This window comes from Typopeltis vanoorti, chromosome 23 (genome assembly GCF_054136105.1).
Source record: "Typopeltis vanoorti isolate ZY-2024b chromosome 23, IOZ_Tvanoo_1.0, whole genome shotgun sequence".
Lineage (NCBI taxonomy): Eukaryota > Metazoa > Arthropoda > Arachnida > Uropygi > Thelyphonidae > Typopeltis > Typopeltis vanoorti.
In genome coordinates this window covers 50,943,649-50,967,482 of record NC_143571.1, presented here as the reverse complement: position 1 = coordinate 50,967,482, position 23,834 = coordinate 50,943,649, and the positions used below count along the sequence as shown (strand labels likewise).

Below are 23,834 nucleotides of genomic sequence, written 5' to 3'. Positions count from 1 at the left end.
ACTACTGCAGTTATATCACTTTTTCTCTTTCTCCTATGCATAAATGGCCTTCTCTCACTGAAAACACTCCTTCCTACTCATTTAACAAACCTGCAGGTTAAATATCCCAAGCTTCAGATCTATAGCCAGTGTTCTAAACACTGATCTCTATACCATCCTTCAATGGAGTGATGACAACCTGGCCATCTTCAATGTTACAAAAACACAGCCCCCCCCCACAAAATCTTGGTTCATTTTTCATTATCACCCAACTGACCAAATACCACCAGATTTTTTTCTCTTCATGGAATGGCATTTACTTTTGGCCTTTCCTGACACAAATACCAAATCTGTTGATTCTGTCACATGCAAAAAACTTACTTAGTACTGCTTCTTCTTGAGACATTATTTTTGTTCACCTGTTCAGCTACTACTAACTCTGCACATATCCCAAATCTACCCAATCTTAGCCTACTTTCTTCTTTTGAACTGTGTCCTAAAAACTCACAAAAATTCTTGATGTTAAAAAGAGAGCCATTCATTAATACGATGATCCCCTTTCTCACAAATGGCCTGTTTTCAGCTCCGTGCCTTTGACAGGTACTTTCATAGGGACTGTTCCAATGAACTAGCATCCATCATTCCTCCCACTTCTGCTAAATCTATTATAATATAATCAACAACTGCCCAACATTCATTTATAATTCAATTGCTGATCCACAGAACCTGCTTCTCCCAGTCCTTTTTCATTCTATCTATCTCTGTTCTCTGGAAAATGCCTTCTATATGAAGTAGTCCCCAAGGATTACAAACCTCAAGCTGTTTGAAAAGAACAATGGATTCATTCTCTCTCCAGCCTACACATGCCACCAATTTGCTATAGGTTCTGAAACCACTCTCCCTTGTATATATAATCTCCCTTATGTCACATAGGAGATTATATATAACAAATTCATAAGGAATATAAGAATGCAAATTAGTTTCACGTGCCCTTCTAAGTGTATGATGTCATCATACATCATAACAAAAGCAACTGATGGCTTACACTTTGTATTCCATGTTTGGTTGACAGCTACACATTTCTTGGCTGGTAGGATGATTAATGGTTAATACAACATGAGAGGATGGGTAGTGGACAATGAACCAGAATTCTTTGCATTAATACTGAATCAGTGTGTATCAAAATTCATTTGGTGTTATAGTTATTTATAAGAAATGTGTGTGTATTGAAAAATAAACTCTAACAAAAAGAAAAACTATAATAAAACTAAATAATGCTTGCAGTACTGGAAATAGTTGCTAACTCAGTGGTTAAGTGAATTAAAACCTGTATGCAAATAAATTCTTCCTAGAATATAAGTTTGTATAACTTAAAGTGAGGCAACTAAGTTTGAATCATGTGAATGGTATGTTTTGTGGGAGCAGGGATGTAGAGAAACCAGTCTTTTCTGAAGGGGAAACTTAAAATAATGGTTTCCTGAATTCAATTATACTAAAGAGATTCAATTATACTCTAATAAATAACCCATTTTGTAAACAAGAACACTATCAAAGGGGGGGGGGGGCAAGAGAGAGAGAGAGAGAGAATTACTTTGTATTTTGCAAAGTGTTCTATAACAAATATACATTTTCACTACTTGATATACTTAAAATATTACCTTGTATAACTGAGTTTCTATTTCTCCACCAGAATCTTGTTCTTGGTGAGTAAGAACATATTTAGAAACATCTTTCGTCACATCTTTAACATCAAGTTTACTCACAGATTTCTTCTTTTTCATCTTGGGCTGTAGCACAGTTCCTAGGTGAAAAATATCAGTAATGAGCATTATCTCATATCTGAAAATAAGAATCTAGATTAGATGAATTATCATAATCCTTTCTTTTAAGGTTACATTAGGCACATTCCTTAGCCACCTAAACAAACAACACAAACATATACAGTTCACAACTGAAATTGAAAAACACAACACACTTCTGTTTCTAGATACACTTGTCACACGTCTTCCCTCAGGCAATCTTTCCTTCACTGTTTACCGAAAACCGACACATACGGGACAATATATACACATAAACTCCTACCACCACCCAACACAAAAACTAGGTGTCAACACGCTAAAAAACAGAGCTCAGACGATTTGTTCCAGTGAACAGGCACTGAAAAACAAGTTTAAAATTATCAGTAGTAACCTACAAAAAAATGGATACAGCCAAAATACTATAAACAAAATTCTCTACAAAACCACAATAAAAAACAAAGACAAACCAGACTACAGTAAAACTATAACCATTCCCTACATTAAAGGAATATCAGACAAAATAAACAGAGTACTACAAAAGTACAACCTCAAAGCCACCTTTAAACCTCCTGCAAAATTAAAAAACTTACTCAACTCATCCAAAGACCCACTCCCTCCACTAGCTCACCCTGGAGTATACCGGATTTATTGTACTTGCAACATACCATATATAGGAGAAACAGGACACACTATTCCTATTAGACAAAAAGAACATAAACGACACATTCAACATAATAATTATGGTGAAGCTGGCCTTTCTGATCATGCCCTGAATACCTTACACAGAATTGACTGGAAAACCACCAGCTGTCTACATCACACTAGAACTTGGTATGAACGGAAATTCAAGGAAGCCTGTGAGATTATCAGCAACCACCTCAATCTGAACAACAATGATGGTTTAAAAATCCCAAACATATGGAAGGTATATATTCTACCTTCTTCACCAAGAACAACTATAAACAGGACTGTAGAAAAATCCAGTATTGTAAATCAAAATTAAGAATTGTAATATTAAAAATAGGACACAAAGAAAACCATCTAAAAGAATGTTTATTCCTGTCATTGTAAAAATAGAATTTAGCTTGATCTAAAAATTTATTTTTTATTTTATTTTATTTTATTTAAAAATTTTTTTTTTTCCCTCACCAGAGGTCATGCCAGTAGAATAACACGTGATCAAATCATTGTTTCTCTAGCTTACAGTTAATGATGTAACTCAGCTTGTTCTGTATACTTATGTATGCTCCAGATGATGATCTTGATGTGAAGATCGAAACGCCAGGATAATAAAAAAAGTTTTTTTTTAACACAGTCGTAAATTCCATAAAATTTTTAAAATGAAAGATGAATTATCAATCTACAAATGCATACATTATGCTGTTCTTAACTGTTTTGGATGGAGTTCAAATTTGGTAGGCATAGTATTTGGTTCAATATATAGTATATCAAGGCACATTATCTTTTCAAGAATGATTTGAACAATTTCAGCAGAATTGAACATTCTCTGCTGATTTGATTTCTTTTTCATATATAGCATCAATGAAAAAGAGTAAAACAAGCACAGGAATCAACAGAAATACCATTGAAAACTAGTCGAGCTCAGCAGACTGAAGGAAAAGTTAAAAACTTAAGTTTCATGCATACGAGAATTTATAACGTTCTAAAAGTCTTTGTTCAGGGCAATATTGGATAATCTAATGGCTCACAACTTCACTCACCAGGATTTTTAATGGATGTCAAAAAAGTATTCAGAGAAGACTGCATTGAAGGATTGTATCATGATAGATATGAAAGTTCTGTGATTAGATTATGAGCAACAGGAAAAAGAGGGGATATCTGGAATAAACTATTCCAGATATCCTAGAATAACTTCTTTTAAACTTTCATATCATACACATGCTATGAACAAGTTTATTCATAGCATGTATATGATAACAAATAGGAATTTATTGTACAACCCCTTTACTAGAGGGTACAATGAAAAGATAGTACCAGGGTTGTTTGAAAAGTTTGGTTCAGGTAAAAAAATAAGTTAAACACATTTTTTTTTTTGGAAAAAATCACCTTTATTTCTCAACAGTCTCCATTGAGGTCTACACATTCGGTTCAGCGAGTTTCCAGTTTTTTCATTCCATCTAAATAGGATCTGGCAAATTGTGCAAAATAGTCATCCACAGGCTTGATGACATCCTCGTTCGAAGAAAAGTTTTTCCCACCGAGCCAAATTTTTAAGTTTGGGAACAAGATGAAGTCACACACAGGGCCAACTCCAATGAATACGGTGGACATGGAACCAATTCGAACCTCAATTCGTGCAATTTTGTCATTGCGATGGCTGATGTGTGGGGTAGTGCACTGTCTTGATGAAAGAGCACCTTTGTGCGTGCCAATCTTGGCCATTTTTTCCTTCAGTTCTTTTAAACAGTCCAACAATGATGTATAATAGACTTCTGTTATTGTCTTACCCTTTTCCAAATGTCTATCATAATAATTCCTTGGGAATCCCCCAAAAAAAACAGTGGCCATCACCTTCCCAGCTGACAAACTGGTCTTCACTTTTTTCGGTGCTCTTTCACCAGGCATTGTCCATTGTTTTGACTGTTGCTTGGACTCAGGTGTGTAGTGGTGGATCCAAGTTTTGTCTACAGTCACGAATCGACACAAAAAATCCCGTGAATTGCGATTAAACATCACCAAACACTGCATTAAAATATCTTTTCGCATGCGTTTCTGATCGACAGTCAACAATCGTTCATACAGATTTTTCATGTGCAATTTTTCGTGCAGGATATTATACACCCCTTCAGTTAAGATGCCTACAATCTCATGCACTTTCACTCGGCACTCTTCCATAACGATACCATGGATTTTGTCAATCATTTCCTCTGTAGTAACCTCAGTCGGGCATCTGGAGCATGCTTCATCTGATGCACTTATGACCATGTTTAACCTCATTTATCCAAAAATAAACAATCTTTAATGCTGGTGCAGAGTTCCCATGAACTGCATCCAACTCAACTTTGATCTGCATGGCTGTCCACTTCTTCAAATAAAATTGTTCACTGCACGAAACTCGTTTTTCTCCATTTTTATGAAAAATGTGAACACAGTCATTTTAAATGTTTGCTAAATAAGAACTATGCATCGCACATGGCTAAAATTTTGCCAGGAGTCACTAAAAAGATGATATGTGCCGACACTGGTATGAATGAAAGAATTGTGTCGCCGTCTATTGGAAATTTACCAAACTTTTCAAACCCTTGTAAAAAAGAGTTTGTGGAATGGTCTATAGCAATGCGTTACAGAAGTGACAAATTTATGTAACTTAAGAAATAATTAGTTAATGGCTAGAAGAGAAAAAAAATAAAATTTATACATAACAATTAACTAATTTAGCAATATAAAAGTATACAGCAAAGATAGGATAGTTTTAAGTAACAGGTCTAAGACAAAAGTGTACACTATTACATGGTTATTCATCGATATGAATAGCATTGTGAAGGAAAATGGCATTAAACCTGATACTAAAATTGGAGATATTCAACTCAGCTACTTACTTTATGCAGCCGATGCAATAATCCTAAATAAACCAGTACAAGATGTGAGAATTATTTAACTAAATTGAATAAGTGCTAACTATTTTGGCATGCAATTAGTAATATAAAGAAAAAAAAACCATGAAAACAGGAAGGAATACAGAAAACATCTACCGAATTCTTGTGGAGAATCTATAGAACAAGTAAAATATGTCAAATGACATATGGCCTAACTTACATTCGAACACAATTTTTGTGAAGACAACAGAATAAGCAAAATTGGCCAAAACACTAAACTAATGTTATATAAAGCAGAGTTCAAACCAATTTTAACTTATGGTTAGAGGAGTGAACAGATGTGGGACCTGCAATAAAATCATATGAAAAATGAAAATAATACGAAGGAACCTGTATCAGCATTCAAAAATGTGTGGGCAGAGCTAATTAAGGCAGTATGGTTACTTAAATAGAATAAGAAAAAGGAGGTTAGCAAAACAGGTGTTTGAATCCAGGATGGCAAGAAACAAGACCGGGGGGGGGGCTAAGATCAAGGTCAATTGATGCAGTTAGGAGTACCTTACAAATAAGACCAATCTGGAGTAAACTGTTAACAGAAGTTAGGAATAACTTCCTATCGTCAAATTCCTGAGATATATCCTGAAGGATACATGTCATGAATTCGGTGGTAACATCAGCTACATTTTTGCTCATGAGTCTTACTTGTGCACACAGTCCACCAAAGATAGTAGAAAGAAATCGAGAATTCTTTAGGTCATCAGAAAGGCCAACTAATATGAAACACTTGTTTGAGATCTAAATAGTAAATAGTATGTGAATCTAGACCTATAAAAATGCCTTTGGAGAAAAGGACAGAGCTAATTATATCAGCTACAGTTTTGCTCAAGACATGTACTAGCCATTATCAAAATACTATTCCATATAGAAATGTGAGCCAACCAAAAATGTCTTGCTGATTACATAATTATCAACCATGGCTAAGGATTAACAACAAGGCTGGATCTACAAAAAAGCCTGGGGGTGGGGGTGGGAGAAGCAAGAAAGACCACATTTTTTCCATTCCTATTAAAGCTTAAAAAATGTAACAATTTTATAAAAGCATTTTTTTTTAAATTTTGGGCTAAGAAAAATTTGTAAGAAATAATGAAAAATTTTATTTTTCTATCTGGCAAAAAATAAACACAAATTCAGTAAACGCATATAAAAAAGTTTCTTCGTAATTTATTTTGATATTTTACCATAATTTAATAGCCAGTGAATGAATCTGTGACAATGTGATTATAGTTTACATGCTGTTTCATTTCCAACAGCAAGGCTTAACAGGCTCAATAAAGTATTCCAGACTTATCTTAGACTGTAAGTAATTTGATTAATTACATTTTACTGAAAGCTTTACTTGCAACTGCTGTTGATAGCATGAGTAAATTTTCAGTGTGCTGCAAAGATTTGGGAATGCTTCCAACTTTCTATGGAGTTGCTGCAGAAGATGAAAAAAAAAAGCACCTCATTCTTTTATACTGCTGAATACAAGTGGAGTTTGTCTTGAAAACAACTAGTTCTTGACAGAAATTAAGTGCATATAGGTCTTGAGCCCTTTCATGCTAGATCTGTTCCATGTTTGTGTAAATCCTGGGTTTACAAAAGCTTAGACAACAATGGGTGATAGAAACCAAATATTATTATTATTATTACACCTCCAGGGAGTCCAAGTCACCTACTCTACAACTCTGTCTACTCTACAGCTCATTCTAACCGCAACTACACCAACATCATCTACAGCCCACCACCACTAGTATTGCTACAGATAATCACAAACATCCATGGGATTCGAACTCGGAGAGCAGATACGCTAACCACTCAGTCAACCAGGCTGATTACATAATTATCAACAGTGGTTCAGGATTAACAACAAGGTTGGATCTACAAAAAATTTATTAAATTAGATTAAATTTATAATTGATAAGAATGTGCAAACCAACCTGAAAGAACAGCCAAGTGTGATGCTGAAGTTTTAGTCTCAAGCCATTAGTGATAGACTGAACTTTTTCATGGACTGCTTTGCAAAGTGGTTGAAAATTTTGGGTGGAATGAGGATGAAGCCTTTATACCAGTGAAATTTATATTGGTAATTTGGTCTGAGCAGGAGTTTGGATAGGAAAAAGATACAGTAATTGAAACCATGAAAAGGAAGAACAGAAGTCAGAGGTAATCCCATTTGGAAGTGACACCATTTAGTTTTGAGCAAAATGATACTGAATATCACATTGAAAAGAAAAGTATCTGAGAAAGTTTCAGATACTTTTTCAAGAAAAATTGTTCAATATTATTATTCAAATATTATTCAAGAAAAATTTAAATATTTTGTAAATAAGAACCAAACCTTGGAGACTAAGTGGAAGAGAGGTATGTAGTGTAGTGCCTGCAAGGGTAGAAAAAAATCAGTACTCCATGGTGGATTCTGAAAATTAAAGAGGCAGTCATAAAAAAAAAAAGAGGAAACATGTCGAAAGTTTCTAGAAGCAAGTTAGCAAAACGTGTAAAAGTGCTAAACAAAAGTCATGGAAAGACTGGTCAGATTATAGAAAATATATATCAGGAATGTGGGAAAATGTCCTGAAGGCTTTTGAAACACCTTAGTAACAGAGAAAAGGATATCATAAAAGAAATCAGAGATGATAAAGGTGACATGAAAACTAAAGTTATTCTAGATATCTGGAGTGATTACTTTGAAACAAGAGGGAAGAGAACAATGGTAGAAAAATATTAATAGTTGAATGCAATCACAAGTATATATCAAAACATGAGGTAAAAAAATCATCAAAACCCTGAAATGTGGAAAAGCAGATGGAGTAGATGATATTCAACCAGAAATGCTCAAAGTATTGAGGTATAAAACTTTTACTGGCTACAGTTTCAGGACTGTGTGAGAGCTAATATAAGGTAGTATAGTCATTAAACAAAATAAGCAAGGAAAGGTTAGCTAAACCAATGTTTATTGCTAGGATAATAGAAAAAAAGACCCAGAACAAGTTCTATGGTGGACTGACACGATAAGAAGTGCCTTTGAGGGCTGAAATATAAGAGATGACAATACTGGAGTCTTGACATGTAACAGATTAATTTGGAAGAAAACTGTTGATAGGAAGTCAGTAATGGCATAAACTTTTCATGTTGTACTATCATAATTCAGAAGGCCTGGTGAGAAGGTCAAAATCCTGATGATTTACTGTGTGGGTGCTATGAGAGTTCTATTTCTGATTTGAATAGAACTCTCAGGAATTTCCTTACTGAATGTTTCAGATAAGATTTATGAAAGCATACTTGAATGAGAATTAACAATCTAAGATTTGCAGATGACATTGTTATTATCGAAGAAGATGAAAGAGAACTACAAAAAACAATGAAACTGTTAAATGAGGAAGGGAAGAGATTTGGACTTGTTATGAACTTGGAAAAAACAAAGACAATGGTATTTGGTGAGAAGAACATGAAACAAAAGATACAAGTGGGTGGAATTGATATAGAAAATGTAGAACAATTCACATATTTGGGAAGTAAAATTACATATGATTTGGACTGTAAAAAAGAAATAAAGATCAGGATTGCAAAGGGAAGAACAAATCTGAAGGCCATGGATAACATTTGGAAAAGTAAAGTGATCAGCCTACAAACAAAACTAAAAGTACTGGAAACATGCATCTTTAGCAGTGTACTGTATGGATCTGAAACATGGGTAATAAATATGGAATCAAGAAAAAGAATTTGGGCATTTGAAAAAAACTTGTTACAGGAAGATTCTAAGAATAGAATGGGTACAGAAAATCACAAATGAAGAGCTCTATTGGAAGATACAACCAAAAGAGAATCTAATGCAGAAGATTATAAAACAGAAGCTGCAATTATTTGGACACATCTGTAGCATGAGTGAGGACCAGAAGATAAAGACATTTATGTTTGGTATTTAGGATGGTTCAAACAGAAGAAGTAGACCAAACAGAGAATGGATAGACAATATAAAGGAGGCATCGGACATCAACGGGCAGTGAGCCCATGGTTCGTGATGATGATTTGAATAAAGGCTAACAAAAATTGTAAAACAGAAAACTTGGAACAAGCTGGGTTCATACCACATAGGAGTTGCCAGACTCAGAATTTCACTTTATGAGAAATAGTGGAAAAATTATGGGAATACACCCTCTGTTCAAAAAGAAACCGAACTTTTGATAGAAAATAAAACACAGGCCAATTATAATTATTCAAATCACTTATTTCAATCAATATACTCTCCCTCAACTTCGATACAGCATTTGGCATGGTCAATTAATTTGTTAAATGAGTTTTTTATATCGGTTTTTGGAATACTGTTGAGGGTCGTGGTTACTGCCACTTGAACGTTTTCAATGGTGTCGTATCGCTTTCCTTTCATCAGCTAATGAAGTCAGGGGAAGAGAAAGAAGTCACAGGGTGCTAAATCAGGTGAATATGGCGAGTGATCCAAAACACAAACTTGGTTTTTGCTCGAAAACTGTCTCACAATGTTCGAACGATGAGGTGCAAATCGCGATTCAATTTACTCGGTCAAAACGTTGTGCACAGTTGATTTTGAAATCCCAAATTCATCTTCAATCAATCTCATGGACGATTTTGGGTTTTCTTTGATGAAATCACGCACTTTTTTGGATGTTAACTTCGCTCAGTCCAGTTTTTGGACGGCCCGGCTTTTCGTTGTCCACTTTGAAATCGCTTAAACACTCGTAAACTTGAGTACGGGATAAGCATTCATCACCTTATGCTTTTTGAAGCATTTGATGTGTTAAACTTTTACCAAGTTTAACAGAAAAGTCAATCGGAGCTCTCTGTTTGTAACTTATTTTCTGACGATTCGTCGAAACACACTGTCATTCTTGGCATTATAACTCGGCTCCTAATGAAACAAATGTCATAAACTGTTGACACAACACTAATGAAGGTTGCTGCTTTCAACAACAAAAAGATAAAACAGGTGTATCCTTTACATTGAAATGACAGCATCTTCACATGCCCATTATTCCAGCCTATTCAAATCATTTTTCGGTGGCACTTCTGATTACTCTACCCTACTTATCTTTGCATCATGTCTGCAAAAGATGTCTGCATCATCTTTGCATAATCTTACTGCTTAATTAGATAACGAAAGCAGTATTATTAGGTTGCTACATTCCTCTGCTACATTCCTTAAGAGGAATGTAGTCACGACCACACGGAAAGCAATTCCATGATTTTTTTTTATTGAATGCATCTTATGTTTTTAAAAATAAGAAAACAATAAAATAAATTAAAATAAAAAAAATGTGTGTAAAATATTGCAAAATGCCTAAAATATTTTTACCTAGATCTAAACTTCCTATAGGTCGATGATCAAGCCAGACATCACCAGATGAGTGAGAACGCCTATGTCGAATATTTGCAACCGCTATGCTCTAAAAAAAAAATAACAAATGTATTAGACACTGATATTTGTTCTTCAGTTTTATGCAAAGATCATACTTCAAGTTTTTGAATACCTGGCAAACATTTCAGAACATTCTAACAGTAAAAAAAGGCATAATATAAGTCAATTTAATCTTATTTGCAGGCCTACCTTAGATGATGATTTAGGAGGGTCGTTTAATTGGCAATCTGACTTGGATGGTGTACCAACAGATGGAATGGGTTGACTAGTAGTACCTGTTGGATGTTCAAATATTAAACATTCAAAAGAATATGCTGTATGTAAATTATTATATAACAAACAATTCTATTTTAAAAATAGTAAAAATCAAAATACTTCTCTTTGCATCCAGCAGGAATTAAAATAAATATCAGAATTCTGCTAAAGTTTCAAATAAAAATGCTATCTAGATCATTATAAGACAATGGTTACATCATATAGGTGAAGTAAATATTTGAATGCTTACATAAGTTCCATTTATTCATAAGTTATTTACATATTAAGTTATTAAGTTCCATAATAAAAACTTTCTAATTAAGAGATATAAGAGAGCACAGAGGTCCATCCAATGGTATTCCTATGGGAAATGATTCAGTATTTACAGAGGATAACAAGACATTTACTTGGCAAAAAAAAGTTCCTATAAGGCTGTATTTATCATCGATGACCAATATGTATGCATACATAAAGAATATACACCACAGGATACTATGATAAAATTATATAAATTCAGTTTACATTACTAGCTTCCTATTAACACAGTTTCTTCAAATTAATATATTTGTCAGATCTTCAATATACTGTTAATTCTACATTTCAATCTTCTAAGCAATGATTCCCAAACTGGGTTCTACAAACTCTCTTTGGAATTGATGATGGGGGGGGGGGGGGGGGAGAGTTCCTGAAAGAATTATGTAGAAAGGAACAATTTATCATTTATCTCTGCAAATAAGATTTTTCATATCTGACAACAGTAAGAGTAAAGCAAGAAATCATTTATTGACGATCATTGAAGAACTACAAGTATTTAATCAACAATGAAGCCAAACATTAGACAATTGGTGGAACCCTGCTCCAGGAAATTGATGAGGCACGAGATTTAGGAGTGTTGGTGGATAAGGAATTGAAATTTAGGGGACACATTGCAAAAGTGACCAAAATAGCTCATCAAATCACTTGGTTGCTGAAGAATACGTTGACAAGCAGAGACAAGCAGGTTATTGTTCCTCTCTGTCGAGCCTTGATAAGACCCCATCTAGACTACTGTGCTCAGATTTGGTCACCTAGGTTTCTTCTTGATGGGGAGGAGGTGGAGAGGATCCAGAGGCGAGTGACCAAGATGATAGCAGGTCTGTGGAATGAACCGTATGAGAACAGGTTGAGGATTTGTGGGTTGCAAAAATTGGTTGATAGGCGGAGGAGGGGAGATATGATTGAGACATTCAAATTACTGAAGGGTTTCTATAAAATTAATTCAGAAGATATTTTTGAGAACAGGGCTGGTTGTGGGAGGACTAGGGGACATCCATGGAAACTGGGCAAAAGTGTGGTTAGTAAAGGTGTTAGAGCTGGGTTCTTTACTTTTAGAGTAGTGAATGAGTGGAATGCGCTCCCTGAGTCTGTAGTGGATGCTGTGACAGTGAATGAGTTTAAGGCGAGGTATGATAGATACTGTATGAATGTCAGATAGTTGTGATGAATATGATTTGGGGCCTCCCTCGATGAGTCTAATGACTCCCTGGAGTTGCTCGTAATAATAGTAATAATAATAAAATTGTGTAAGGAGAGATAAGCTCATCTATCATGCTGAAGATAAGCTCTAAATTGATTTTAGTTATGAATACTCTTTTATTTTGGATTTTAAATTTTTGTCAAAAATTTAACAAGGTCACCAACAAGAACCAACTTTTTCATTTATATTTTCTTTTTATGTCAGCTGTCCTCTCTAATTAACAGAAAAATTCTATTTATTCTATACTAGAACCTTCTGTGGGACGCATGCATAAGCTGCATCATACAATTTCCCATTTTGAAATCTGTCCACATTCTACTGGAAAGTGCCAACCATGCCATTTAGGTTACCTTTGTGTTTAGTTTCCTACTATAGCTACTTCTTTTTTCTCTGATTGCTGTTGCTCAAATATAAGTTCAAAATTATTCACACCTATCTCATTTGTGTTTTGCCTTAATATAAAATCAATTTTGCTGACAGTATTTCTGTAATTCTCTGCTAGCTGCACTTATTTTCCACTAATGCTTCTGATGCTGATGGTGCATTCTTTTCTGCTGAGTTTTTTCTAGTAGTTCATTACTGATTGTTATCTTGGTTCTTTGAAAACAGCTCATACCTTCTTTAACTAGGTGATGTCCAGCAAGCAAGCATGAAATTTATCATATTATATTATCATATTTGTTTGTGGTTTAAACCAATACAGAATATAATTTTTCAACCTGCCACTTCATACTCTCATTTGTTAAGTTCAGCAGTCTCACATAATTCATGTAGTCAGAATACTGGTGTCAACAAAACTCTTGATAATCATATATTATTTGTTCTGATGAGGAACATGTGAAATCAATCACATTAAAAGAGATTTCTGCTCTACTGGTTACAAAATATCTGCTATTGATAAAGTACTGAATAATTCTATGCTCATGCGGACTGAAGTATTATGGTCAGACTGGATGTTCCACTGAGGTTAGGCACAAGGAACATATGCATTACACCAACCTTTGTGAACATGGAAGTCTAAACTAGGAGATCATGGCATTAAAACATCATCAAATTAAATAGAATCACAATACCTTTTAGATCATAATCTTTATAAATGAGCAAGATTTAAGTAGTTGTGTGAAAACTTTTTACATTTCCAATAGATATAAAACTGATTCTATATCTATTTCTCACTATTGGGAAGTGATATCTGAAAGACTAATATACTGTAAATTAATTTTCTGTTATTAATTAATGATCAAAAGAGATGTCATTTCCATCAAAATATGAATTTTTAAATAATACGAAAACTGTTATTTTAAATTGTTTACCTTGTCCAATATGGCTCTACAGATAATATTTCTCTAGTGTTACATGAGTGTCATCAGGCACTCACGTAACACTAGAGAAGCATTAGCTGTAAGTTTATAAATAAACTCTAATTTTGCAAACCACGTCTCATCTTTTAAGTTAATCCAGGATATTTCAGACACATAAGTTTAAAGACTAATGTTTTTATTTTGGTTAAAAGTCACATGGTGGGAATGCGTACTGACCAATAATGTTGGTTACAGATGAATGTGGTGGATAAATATAATATATGCTTGTCGTATTTATTTAATCTGATTATAAAAGATTGCTCTAAGGATAATTTAAAGGTCAAAAGGTAGATAAATTGGGTGAGACCTCATAGCCTGTAAGCAATATGGAAAACCAACCAAGACTATTATTATTATCCAGCTATCTCCACTGCACCAAAAGATTCATTGCAGGAGACCCATTCTGACCATTATTCACACAATATCCATTATGCCTAATGGACAGGAATGTACAATATACAGCCTCTCCCTGCCAAGTTACCCCCACCTCGTGGTGTGGCCTGTTTCCACATAAGGAGCTCTGGTGAAACCATCAAGTATTCCCACTACAAAGGGATATCTTCTTAGTTGAAGGAAATGCCAAATAAACACTAGGTGGTAGATGTTCATCATTGCCTGGTGAAATACCACTATCAGCTTATTGGAGGTCTGAAGTGGAAAATGCCACAGTTGGTATCCAGAGCAGGGATTCTAGTTTCTGCCTAATGCGCAGGAATGTACAATACACAGCCTCTCCCTGCTAAGTCACCCCCACCTCGTGGTGTGTGTGTGTGTGGGGGGGGGTGACTTGGCAGGGAGAGGCTGTATAATCTCATACTCTTCCTTCTCTCCTCCGTGCAGTGTGAGTGATACCCTTTAAGGCCATGACAAATATACTTAGAGACCCATAAACTCCTCCATTTCAAGAGTACAGCAGTTAAAACAGTGATGCCACAGGCCAGCCGCCAGTTAGCGATGGGCCTGAACCTGTCGGTAATGAGTCGGTAGGCTTCCTAAGTGATGCATAATCCCATTGCCACATACTCTGCTAGGTCGTGCCTGGAGAGGAAATCTGAGTAATGGTATGTGGGGGCACTGTCAAGGTCACACCATGACATGGAGACTGATTTCTCACTGTCTTCTCTCACTGAACGTCCCAGCTATATCCTTCCATCAAGTCAAACTTATGATCGGAGGTACGAACACTCTCACAAGCAATAACAGTGACAATGCAACTAAAGCGAATCTCCCTGATATACTAATCCCATCACAAATAGCCACAACATACAAACCATACCAGAATGTTTTCACTAAAAACTCATTTCACATCCACTTACTAACATTCACGGCATTAACATAAACGATGTCCACCATCATTTGGAGTCTTCCAGACCAGACATCTTATTTCTGCCAGAGAATGGCTAATTTAGAAACCCCTGCTTTTGGCCTTCTTTGGCTCAAGGTTTTCTTCCTCCATTTAGTAACTTCTATTTGTTATACTTACCAGTCTCCAAACACCTTTCCATGAAACTTAACCACCTGTAATCCAGCTATTCAATTAGCTACCATCTGGCATTAGCCTCCTGAAGCTATCCAAATAGTGAGGTCATCTTCCTAGGCAACCTCAAAGTCCACAATTCCAACTGGCTCCCCTACTCCAACACTACCAACTATGCAGGATAAGAAGCTAAGTAATGACCTAACACAAATTGTACATCTACTCGAATCTCTGATAACCCTCTTCACTCTCCAAATACTCTGCATCTCTTTTTGACCAGTTTACCTTTCAGATACACCACAAAGGTCATCTCTCCTCTCAGCAACTCAGATCACAATCTCATACAAGTCTCATCTCTCACAGATCATCCTTCCTCCAACCACTCCCGACCTTGCATCCTCTGGGATTACAAAGGAGTCAACTGGGATGACCTCTGGAATTTTTACTCCTTGGTCTGATAATTGCTTCCACTCACCTGACCCTAACACCTACTGTGAACGAATGAGAGAAATTATTCTCACTAGTATGAAGACCTTTATCCCCCATTCAACCCATAATTCACATCCACTTTTCATGCCTTGCTTCAACCAAAAATGTGTCAAAGTAGTCAAAGAAAAAAAATTCAGCTTACTGCATGCGACTTCAATCAAGAACACCAGCTTTATGCATTGCCTATACCAAAGTGACATATACAAATCAGTGATCAGTTGATTCAAATTTGATTTCATAAAGGCTACCAGTAGAAAACTTGCCCTCTGTCCAAACAGAAGCCATGTCCTTCTGGTCGCTTCCTAAGACCGTTGGATGCAACTTTTGCTCTCCTGCACTTCCACCTCTGTTTTAACCTAATGGCATGGCACTGTTGTAACTTTAACCCAAAGATAAAGCTCACCTCTTGGCATCCCTCTTTTCCTGAAATTCCTGTATAGATGACCAAGGGAAATCACCTCCTACCATATTGGGATCCAAGCTGTATGTCTCCTACAGTTTTTTTGACAAAGAGTCATCAGAAAACTACTAAAGAACTTGGACACTAAAAAAGTCTTCTGGTCTTGGTGGCATATCTCTTCAATTGTTCACAAACATTCTCCAACTGTTCTCTCCTGAGCTAACACACGTCATGCATCATCTCTATTACATATCTGGTACTTAATCCAAAGCATGGAAGCAATCTCATATCCATCCTATACCAAAAAAGGGGTGACAGAAGTCTAAAAAAGGTTGAAACCGGTCTGGGTAGTGACCTCTCCTCATAATGTAATTACAGTATTACATCCCCTAGGGGCTGTGTTTTTACATTATGAGAAAATATCAAGGATAGTGAGGGAGCTTGCTCCACCTTTGATATGAGTTGTACTACTCTATGCTTTATTGTCATAATTGATAACTTACCTCTTGAGATTTTTTCCCTCCTGTGCACATTTCTTATGTGAAGAGATCTTTGTTGAATGGCAACATATTTATTAAAATATTTTACGTTTTTTTTTAAACATCCACTTAGCACATCCACCATCACATATGGAGTTCATTTACTGAAGTCAATATTCAGTAAATAATAAATCAAATTGTCTTGAATTTTTCTTTTCTTATATTTTTATTCATTATGAGAGATAAAATAATACTAAAAATAGTTATTGTGGAAACTACAAAGATATAAATACTGTCAATAATCATTATAGAAGATGTGTAGGTTTTGCAATAGTTTCCATTGTAGAAAATTTGCTCAAGAGAATTTTCTTAAAGAAAATCCTCTTTAGCATTCAAGAATGTGTGAGCAGAACTAATCTAAGGTGGCATGGCCACTTAAATAAAATGGACAAGGAAAGGTTGGCAAAACAGAGGAAGACCAAGGTCTAGATGGATTGATTCAGTCACTTCTGACCGAATCAATTGCCTTAGGAGAACAAAATGTTAGATACAATAATGGAGTATTGATAAGTAATAGACTAATCTGGAGGAAAATTGTTGATAGATTATTAATAATGTAAACTTAATCATGTAATGCTGTTAGAGTAGCCTGAACATCCCTTGAGGGTATGTACGAGGGTATCAAAAAGTTGAGACTAGCTCTGTTTACGAGAAATTACTTTATTTTTCTACGTTTACGCACTATCACCTTCAAAATAGTCCCCTTGCATATCAATACAGCGCTCCCAGCATTCTTGCCACTTCTGGAATGTGTCCTGGAAGTCTTCTTTTCGAAGCATGCCAAGCACCTTCTGCGATTCGTGCTGGATCTCTGCAGTGGTGTCAAAACGGTGACCTCTGAGCTGGATCATCATCTTTGGGAAGAGGGATAAGGGTGCAGAAGTGAGATCATGTTGTTTCTGGCGAGAAACTCGCGTGTGAGGAGAGCTCGGTAACAGGGTGCATTGTCGTCGTGGAGCATCCAGTTTTTCGCACGCCACAGATCTGGTTGCTTTCACTGACTGTTCTCCCTCAGGCGCCTTAAAACCTGGCAGTAGAACTCGCTATTGACAGCCCTTATAAATGGCCCCTGAGGACGAATTCTCGATGCACAATGCCGCGAATGTCGAAAAAGACGATGCTCGACCAAGCATGCACTTGGTCGAGCTGCGGATCTGCCTCGCCTTTTTTGGTCGTGGAGATGATAGGCTCTTCCACTGTGAAGACTGTTGCTTCGTCTCAGGGTCATACCCGTACACCCAAGTTTCGTCACCAGTAATGATCCTCAAATTTCACGTTTTTTCAAACGTGAATTTCATGTTTGCTCTTTGTTCAAACTTGCTGTCCATGATGAAATCGCAGATGTGGTAACGCAGGTGGTCAGAATAGCATCAGTTGCACAGCTCCTGATGTACACAGGACGATGTCTTTTGGCACACTGACTTATGAAGGTAGGTGCTCCCTGTGACTGTGTGTGCAGCCTTTTGCTGTCATCTGTTGGTGTGTTACAAACCTAGTCTCGAAACATTTTGATACCACCTCGTATATCAGGAAATTGATGATGAATTTTTTAGACAGTATTTTGTCTATAGGACTTCATTTGGTTTTTGTTGTTTTCTTTGATAGTTTGCTACAGTGAGTTTGCTGTAATGATGTTTGCTTTAATAAGTCCACTAAACTTTGTGTGTGTGTGTGTACAAAATGAAACATGTTCAGTTTTGTATAGTGGTTGAGTAAGCACATAAATGGACTCTTTTCTAATTATCAGAAAATATGCAGAATATTTGCAATGTTCAATTGCAAATTAATTTCATTAAAATACACTGGAAGTGGCAAGCTGCATTATTTTATAGTTTGGCCCTCACAAATAGATGTTTCTTTCCTTTCCCTGTCAGTTACCCTTTCTGATGTTTTAAATAATTTTTCTACTCCTTCAGTATTGCTACTACCTTCAATGACAACAAAATCATAAATAAGTTGCAGTGCCCAATTTTTCCCAATTAGTTTTGGAACTGGATGAAGTGACAAGTCTATCTTCAATGTACAAAGCATCAATAGAAGAGAAGCAAAAGTAGAATTATGAAATCCAATGTTGACACATAATGAAAACAGTGCATTCTTGTTTGGCTAAACCTTGGATATTAACCATAGCAACACATGCAATTTCAGCCAACACAGAATACAACTTGTTCAGCTTAAGTCCCAAGTTTCCAGCTCATCTTTGTTCATCAATATCCATGTAAATACCATAATTGGGCACATCATGGGAAGGTAATGACTGGAGACACTGGATCTTCAGTCAGTTCTCTGCATTCCTTATAGATTATGTGGAGACTGATGTCTCAGCTACATGGATACTGAATGAACATGCATGAGCTGAAAGCTTGGCACTTAGCCAAAAGTTGTATTCTCTGTTAGATGAAATGACACATTGCCACTCTATTCTATATTAACAGTAAAACAAGAGTCAAACAACCCATTAAACATTATGTTAATAAGGGATTTGTATAACTATTCGACTTTTGCTTCTCTTCCATTAATGATTTTAGGAAACTGAAGGTGTCTGTCCTAGTAGCTGAGTTTTCACTGTTCATTTTGTTCCATGTCACAATCCTTACATGATACTACTGTACTTTGATCACATTCACATAGCTTTAATCACAAAAATTAGTTCTTTTCTCAGTTTCTGAGAGATAAACGATAAGGAAAATTTTCTGTAGATGCCCACCTCTCTCTCTCTCTCTCTCATTCTGTTAGAGGACTGTCAGTTTTAGAAGACATCCTATGTGGTTTAAATAGATATGCAAAGTAGACTTAACAAAGTAGTCTGAAATGCAAAATAACATTAGATGAAAGTTTACAAAAAGATGCCAATAATTAGAAAAGAAACTATTCTGAAGAGCAAAACAGGTTAATATAATCAGCTTTACACAACTAATCACATAACATAATTAACCACTACACATAATCATACACAAATATCACTTTTCTGAAATTTCAATTTAAAGTGTAGGAAAAGGGAGGGGGGGGAGTGCTAATACTATAGAATTAGAAAATTCTCAAAGAAAACTTACCTAAAGCAGTGGCTGCTCTAGTTAGCCTGGGTTCAGAAGAGGCAATTGGCGTATGTATTACAACAGGATTACCTTCAACAAAATGATCCCAGTCATCTCCTGAATACAAGATTTCTCTCAATTGACGAAATTTTTCTTCTGTTATACACATTTTTGCCTCTAGTTCAGCTTGTTTTTCTGCAAGTCGCTTTTCCTGTAAGTTAAAAAGAATTCGTAGAACAAGTGCAATATTATATTTTTGCTTTAGGCCAATTAAGAGTTAGTTACCCAAGAATGATGGAGAGGAGCAATTACAAGTATGTTGGACACACTGCATAGACCTGACTGTTGCAAATAACCAGAAATGAAGTAGCATGAGTTTTGGAAAGTGCCTATGAGCATACATTATATACAGGATTTGAGCATCTATATACTACTTGCTAACTATGAAAACAATATGCAGAAAGGCTTATGTGTCATTGTACACGTTGATTGAATTTTAATGGTATAGATGCGAACACAGATTGATAAGAAAATAACTATTTATTGATATAATTGCTAATATTTTGCTGGTATTCTATCCAGCATCTTCAGAGCACACAAACAGTTTGTTACAATAGCGAGACAACCACAATCTGGTATATATGGGAATAATAGGAGCAACTGTAATATTGTAGTGAGCAACACAAAGACTAAAGTCCTAATTAGGCGGCATCTAAGTTGGTTAAAAAAAAAAAACGAGAGAGAAAGCAGGTATTAATTTGGTCTTAGGATGACAGTCTCTCAAATCTTTGGTAGATTTATACAGCCATACTTGTTGAGGGTGGGAGTATTAATACAGCCACAAATATGAGGCCATATTTTTTGTGTTCACTGATGCAGATGTCAACAGTTCTTCCTGTCTGTCCATGGTAGGCTCGATGACATGAACAGGGCACTTCATAGACTCCTGGATGTGATGAAGGAAAGAATCTGTCCTTATGTGAACGGATGAGAGTTGCCAATTTCACATAAGATTTAAATACGGTGCATAGTTGGTGTTTGTTAAGCACTCTAGATATCTTTTCAGATGTGCCTTTAATGTATGGGATGGTGATGGTTTTGTTGTAGTCTTCTGTGGTAGACAGTGGAGAGGATTTCTGGGGAGCATTTAGTATTTTATCTATGTTACGGGGATTATAGCCATTGGTCAAGAAGGTGTGTCGTAGGTGAGAAAGTTCAGCAGTGAGAGCAATGTCATCCGGACAAATTGCTCTAGCTCTGTGGGGTTAATGTTTCTAGAATACTATATTGTTGAGATGGGTAATGGTGTGATTGTGTAAATATCTCCCTGTATGTGTGGGTTTTCTATAAACCGAAAATGATAAGGAACCTTCTGGAAGACGTGTGATTAGTGTGTCCAGGAAGCACAGGCAGTCATTGGCTTCTAGTTCCATCGTAAAGTGGATTTTTGGGTGCTGGCTATTTAAATGCTCTAAAAATGTATTCAACGTGTCTGGGCCATGTTGCCAAATAGCAAATGCATCATCAACATAGCATAGCCAGAGACTAGGTTTGAGAATGGCTGTATTGATAGCTAGCTTTTCTAGATGTTCTATGTAAAAGTTGGCTAAGCTGGGAGAAAGGGAGGATCCCATCTAATTGTTTGTATATTTTCCCTTTCCATGTAAAATAAACTGCCTCTACTGTGAATTTAAAGACTATCTTCAATAGGGCATAAAGGTGTACCTCGTTTGTGAATTTTTGGGGCTCTATATATCCTGGGTGTTTTAACATGGAAGGGATTGAGTTTGTTGACTGTTTCTTTTGGCCAGGAAGTAACTTTGTTCAATAATTTGCACACCTTATTCTTTTGTGAGTTGGTGGGATCCCGATCTATAATTTGATATGTTGACTGGTCTTGGAGAAGTGCATGCATTTTGCATTCATATTCTGTTGTATCCATCACCATAGTTGCATTTCCTTTGTCTGCTTTGGTTATGATAATGTGGTTATTATTATGTAGCTCTTTTAGAGCCATTATTTCGGGAACAGTTAAATGCTATTCTGAACTTCCCCCACCTTTGCAACGAGTTGTCCGGTATTGTACTACGTACTAGGATCACTTGCATTGGCTAACGCTAGTGTCGCCGAGACTTTATAGTTTACTATATTCGGCAAGAAACTCTCTGATTCCAATCTTTGAGTTTCTTATTCGGTTTTAAAACTATGTGGGATTTAATATCCCCTTAATTTAAGTAATGTTTTCATTGCCGAAATGAAGCTTATTAGCTCTTTATACTTAAGTAACTAAATCAAATTATTTCAGTTTAAAAGCAAAAAAAAAAAAATCATAAAACTAACAAGTAAAATAATATTTAATTACATACGGTTACCTTTTAAAAATGTATTTTGCTTTTTAAATTTGTTTCACTATAAATTTACAATTCACATTTCACTCAGTGATTCACTAGACACAGAGGGAAAATGAACACTGGTTGCTGTTCACAACAGTAATGAACATTTTTTTCACAAATCAGAAAAAGATGAACCAAAAGCAGGAACACGTGATTTATTGCTGCAATAAAACACGTGTTCTATGGCTACCTCGCCATTGACCGAAACAAACCAACGCATAATAAAATTTTAAGACAGAAAAAGCGTCCCATGGTCAAGGGTGTAAAGTTACATATCTCAATCACTTTTATAATTATAATTTGTGGAATTTTTTACTCGATCCCAGGGAGGAGTTCCCCATTGCCCCCCATCCCCTCTGCAGATGCACTTGACTGTATGATTGCATTTTTATTGATGTATGAAAGTTTTGAGAGTGCATAGCACTTCAGCGCTCATCTTAATTGGTCCAATGCAATTAATTGCAGGATAACTTTGAATACTTCTGCAGTGGGAGAACAATCGGTTTGTTTTAGGATTTATTAGAAAACAACAATGAAGGAGAATGCTATATTTGGTTGGTATATTTGAAACACTCAAAGATGAAAATATGTGAACCATCATTTATAAGACATGTGAGAATAGGAAATGAAAGGAAAGAATAAGTGAGTAGAAATACTTTCATTAAATGCTAAACGAATTATTAATAATTAACATTTGTGATATGTGTCCTATAAGTTGCTGGGTAGAGTGAATAGCACGAACCTATAAAGTCTAGACATGAATAAGTGAATTTATGACGGCATAATTAAAAAAAAACTTACAAGGAGACATAGTATGGCAGGAATAATTATGGTTTCATGGAGCAGCCAATGATTTCGTAAAATTTGTTGCCCATGTTATGTGTACTTCTCTGGTTTGTATATATTTTGCTCCATTTCCCAAGAATTTTCTTTTGTTTACTGAGACTCAGTGTACATAACATCCAATAATTATCAGAATTACCCACACTTTTGGGAATCCTGCATTCATTATTTTTTTTTTTAATATTGGCGGTTTGTCTGTCTTATCAATCTCACATATGCTGGTATTTTTTTGTAGATCAACAATGTCTTATAATACACAGAATATTCATTTTTATTCAGGATTAGATATTTTTTACTGTCTGTTGTTTCCAAAGACTAGAATAAAAATGTCTCTATACCATTAAAAAACTTTGCAACCTCAACAGATGCTATACTGCGTAGCAACAGAAACATTTAGGTTTTTTTCTCCTAACATCCACTTTCAAATTTTTAGTTCCAGAAAACATGTGTAACAGCTGTTTGTAATACAGCCATCGGATACAGAAAGTGCTCAACTCATGACAACTGACAACATTCAATTGGATTGGTTGACACAACCAATCACAGCCGCTAGGTGTTGTGTGAGCTCTCAATGTGAGCTCACCTAGCCTCGCCTTCTCAGCAGTTTAAAAAATAATAGAACACTAAGAATTTGACCCACTGTGCCCTCTTTACATCTTTTCAAAGGGTGCAAAGGTGTATGTATTTCGGAAGCACACCTGGGCTATTAACGCAAATGTGGTGCAATGTTTATGTGTCAAAAAGTGCCCTCTTCAGGAAG

The 23,834-nt window shown here is 35.8% G+C and overlaps 1 protein-coding gene across 1 annotated transcript in view; it reads right to left on the bottom strand.

Moving 5' to 3' along the window:
- Positions 1 to 23,834, bottom strand: part of pav (kinesin family member pavarotti) — a 222,903-nt gene that overhangs the window by 37,765 nt on the left and 161,304 nt on the right. Inside the window, exons 17-20 of the mRNA XM_090412700.1 lie at positions 19,857 to 20,049; positions 10,956 to 11,041; positions 10,704 to 10,794; positions 1,638 to 1,780 (exon numbers count right to left, since the gene is read on the bottom strand). Coding sequence (XP_090268826.1) covers positions 1,638 to 1,780; positions 10,704 to 10,794; positions 10,956 to 11,041; positions 19,857 to 20,049 — 513 coding nt within the window. The remainder of the gene's footprint in view (positions 1 to 1,637; positions 1,781 to 10,703; positions 10,795 to 10,955; positions 11,042 to 19,856; positions 20,050 to 23,834) is intronic.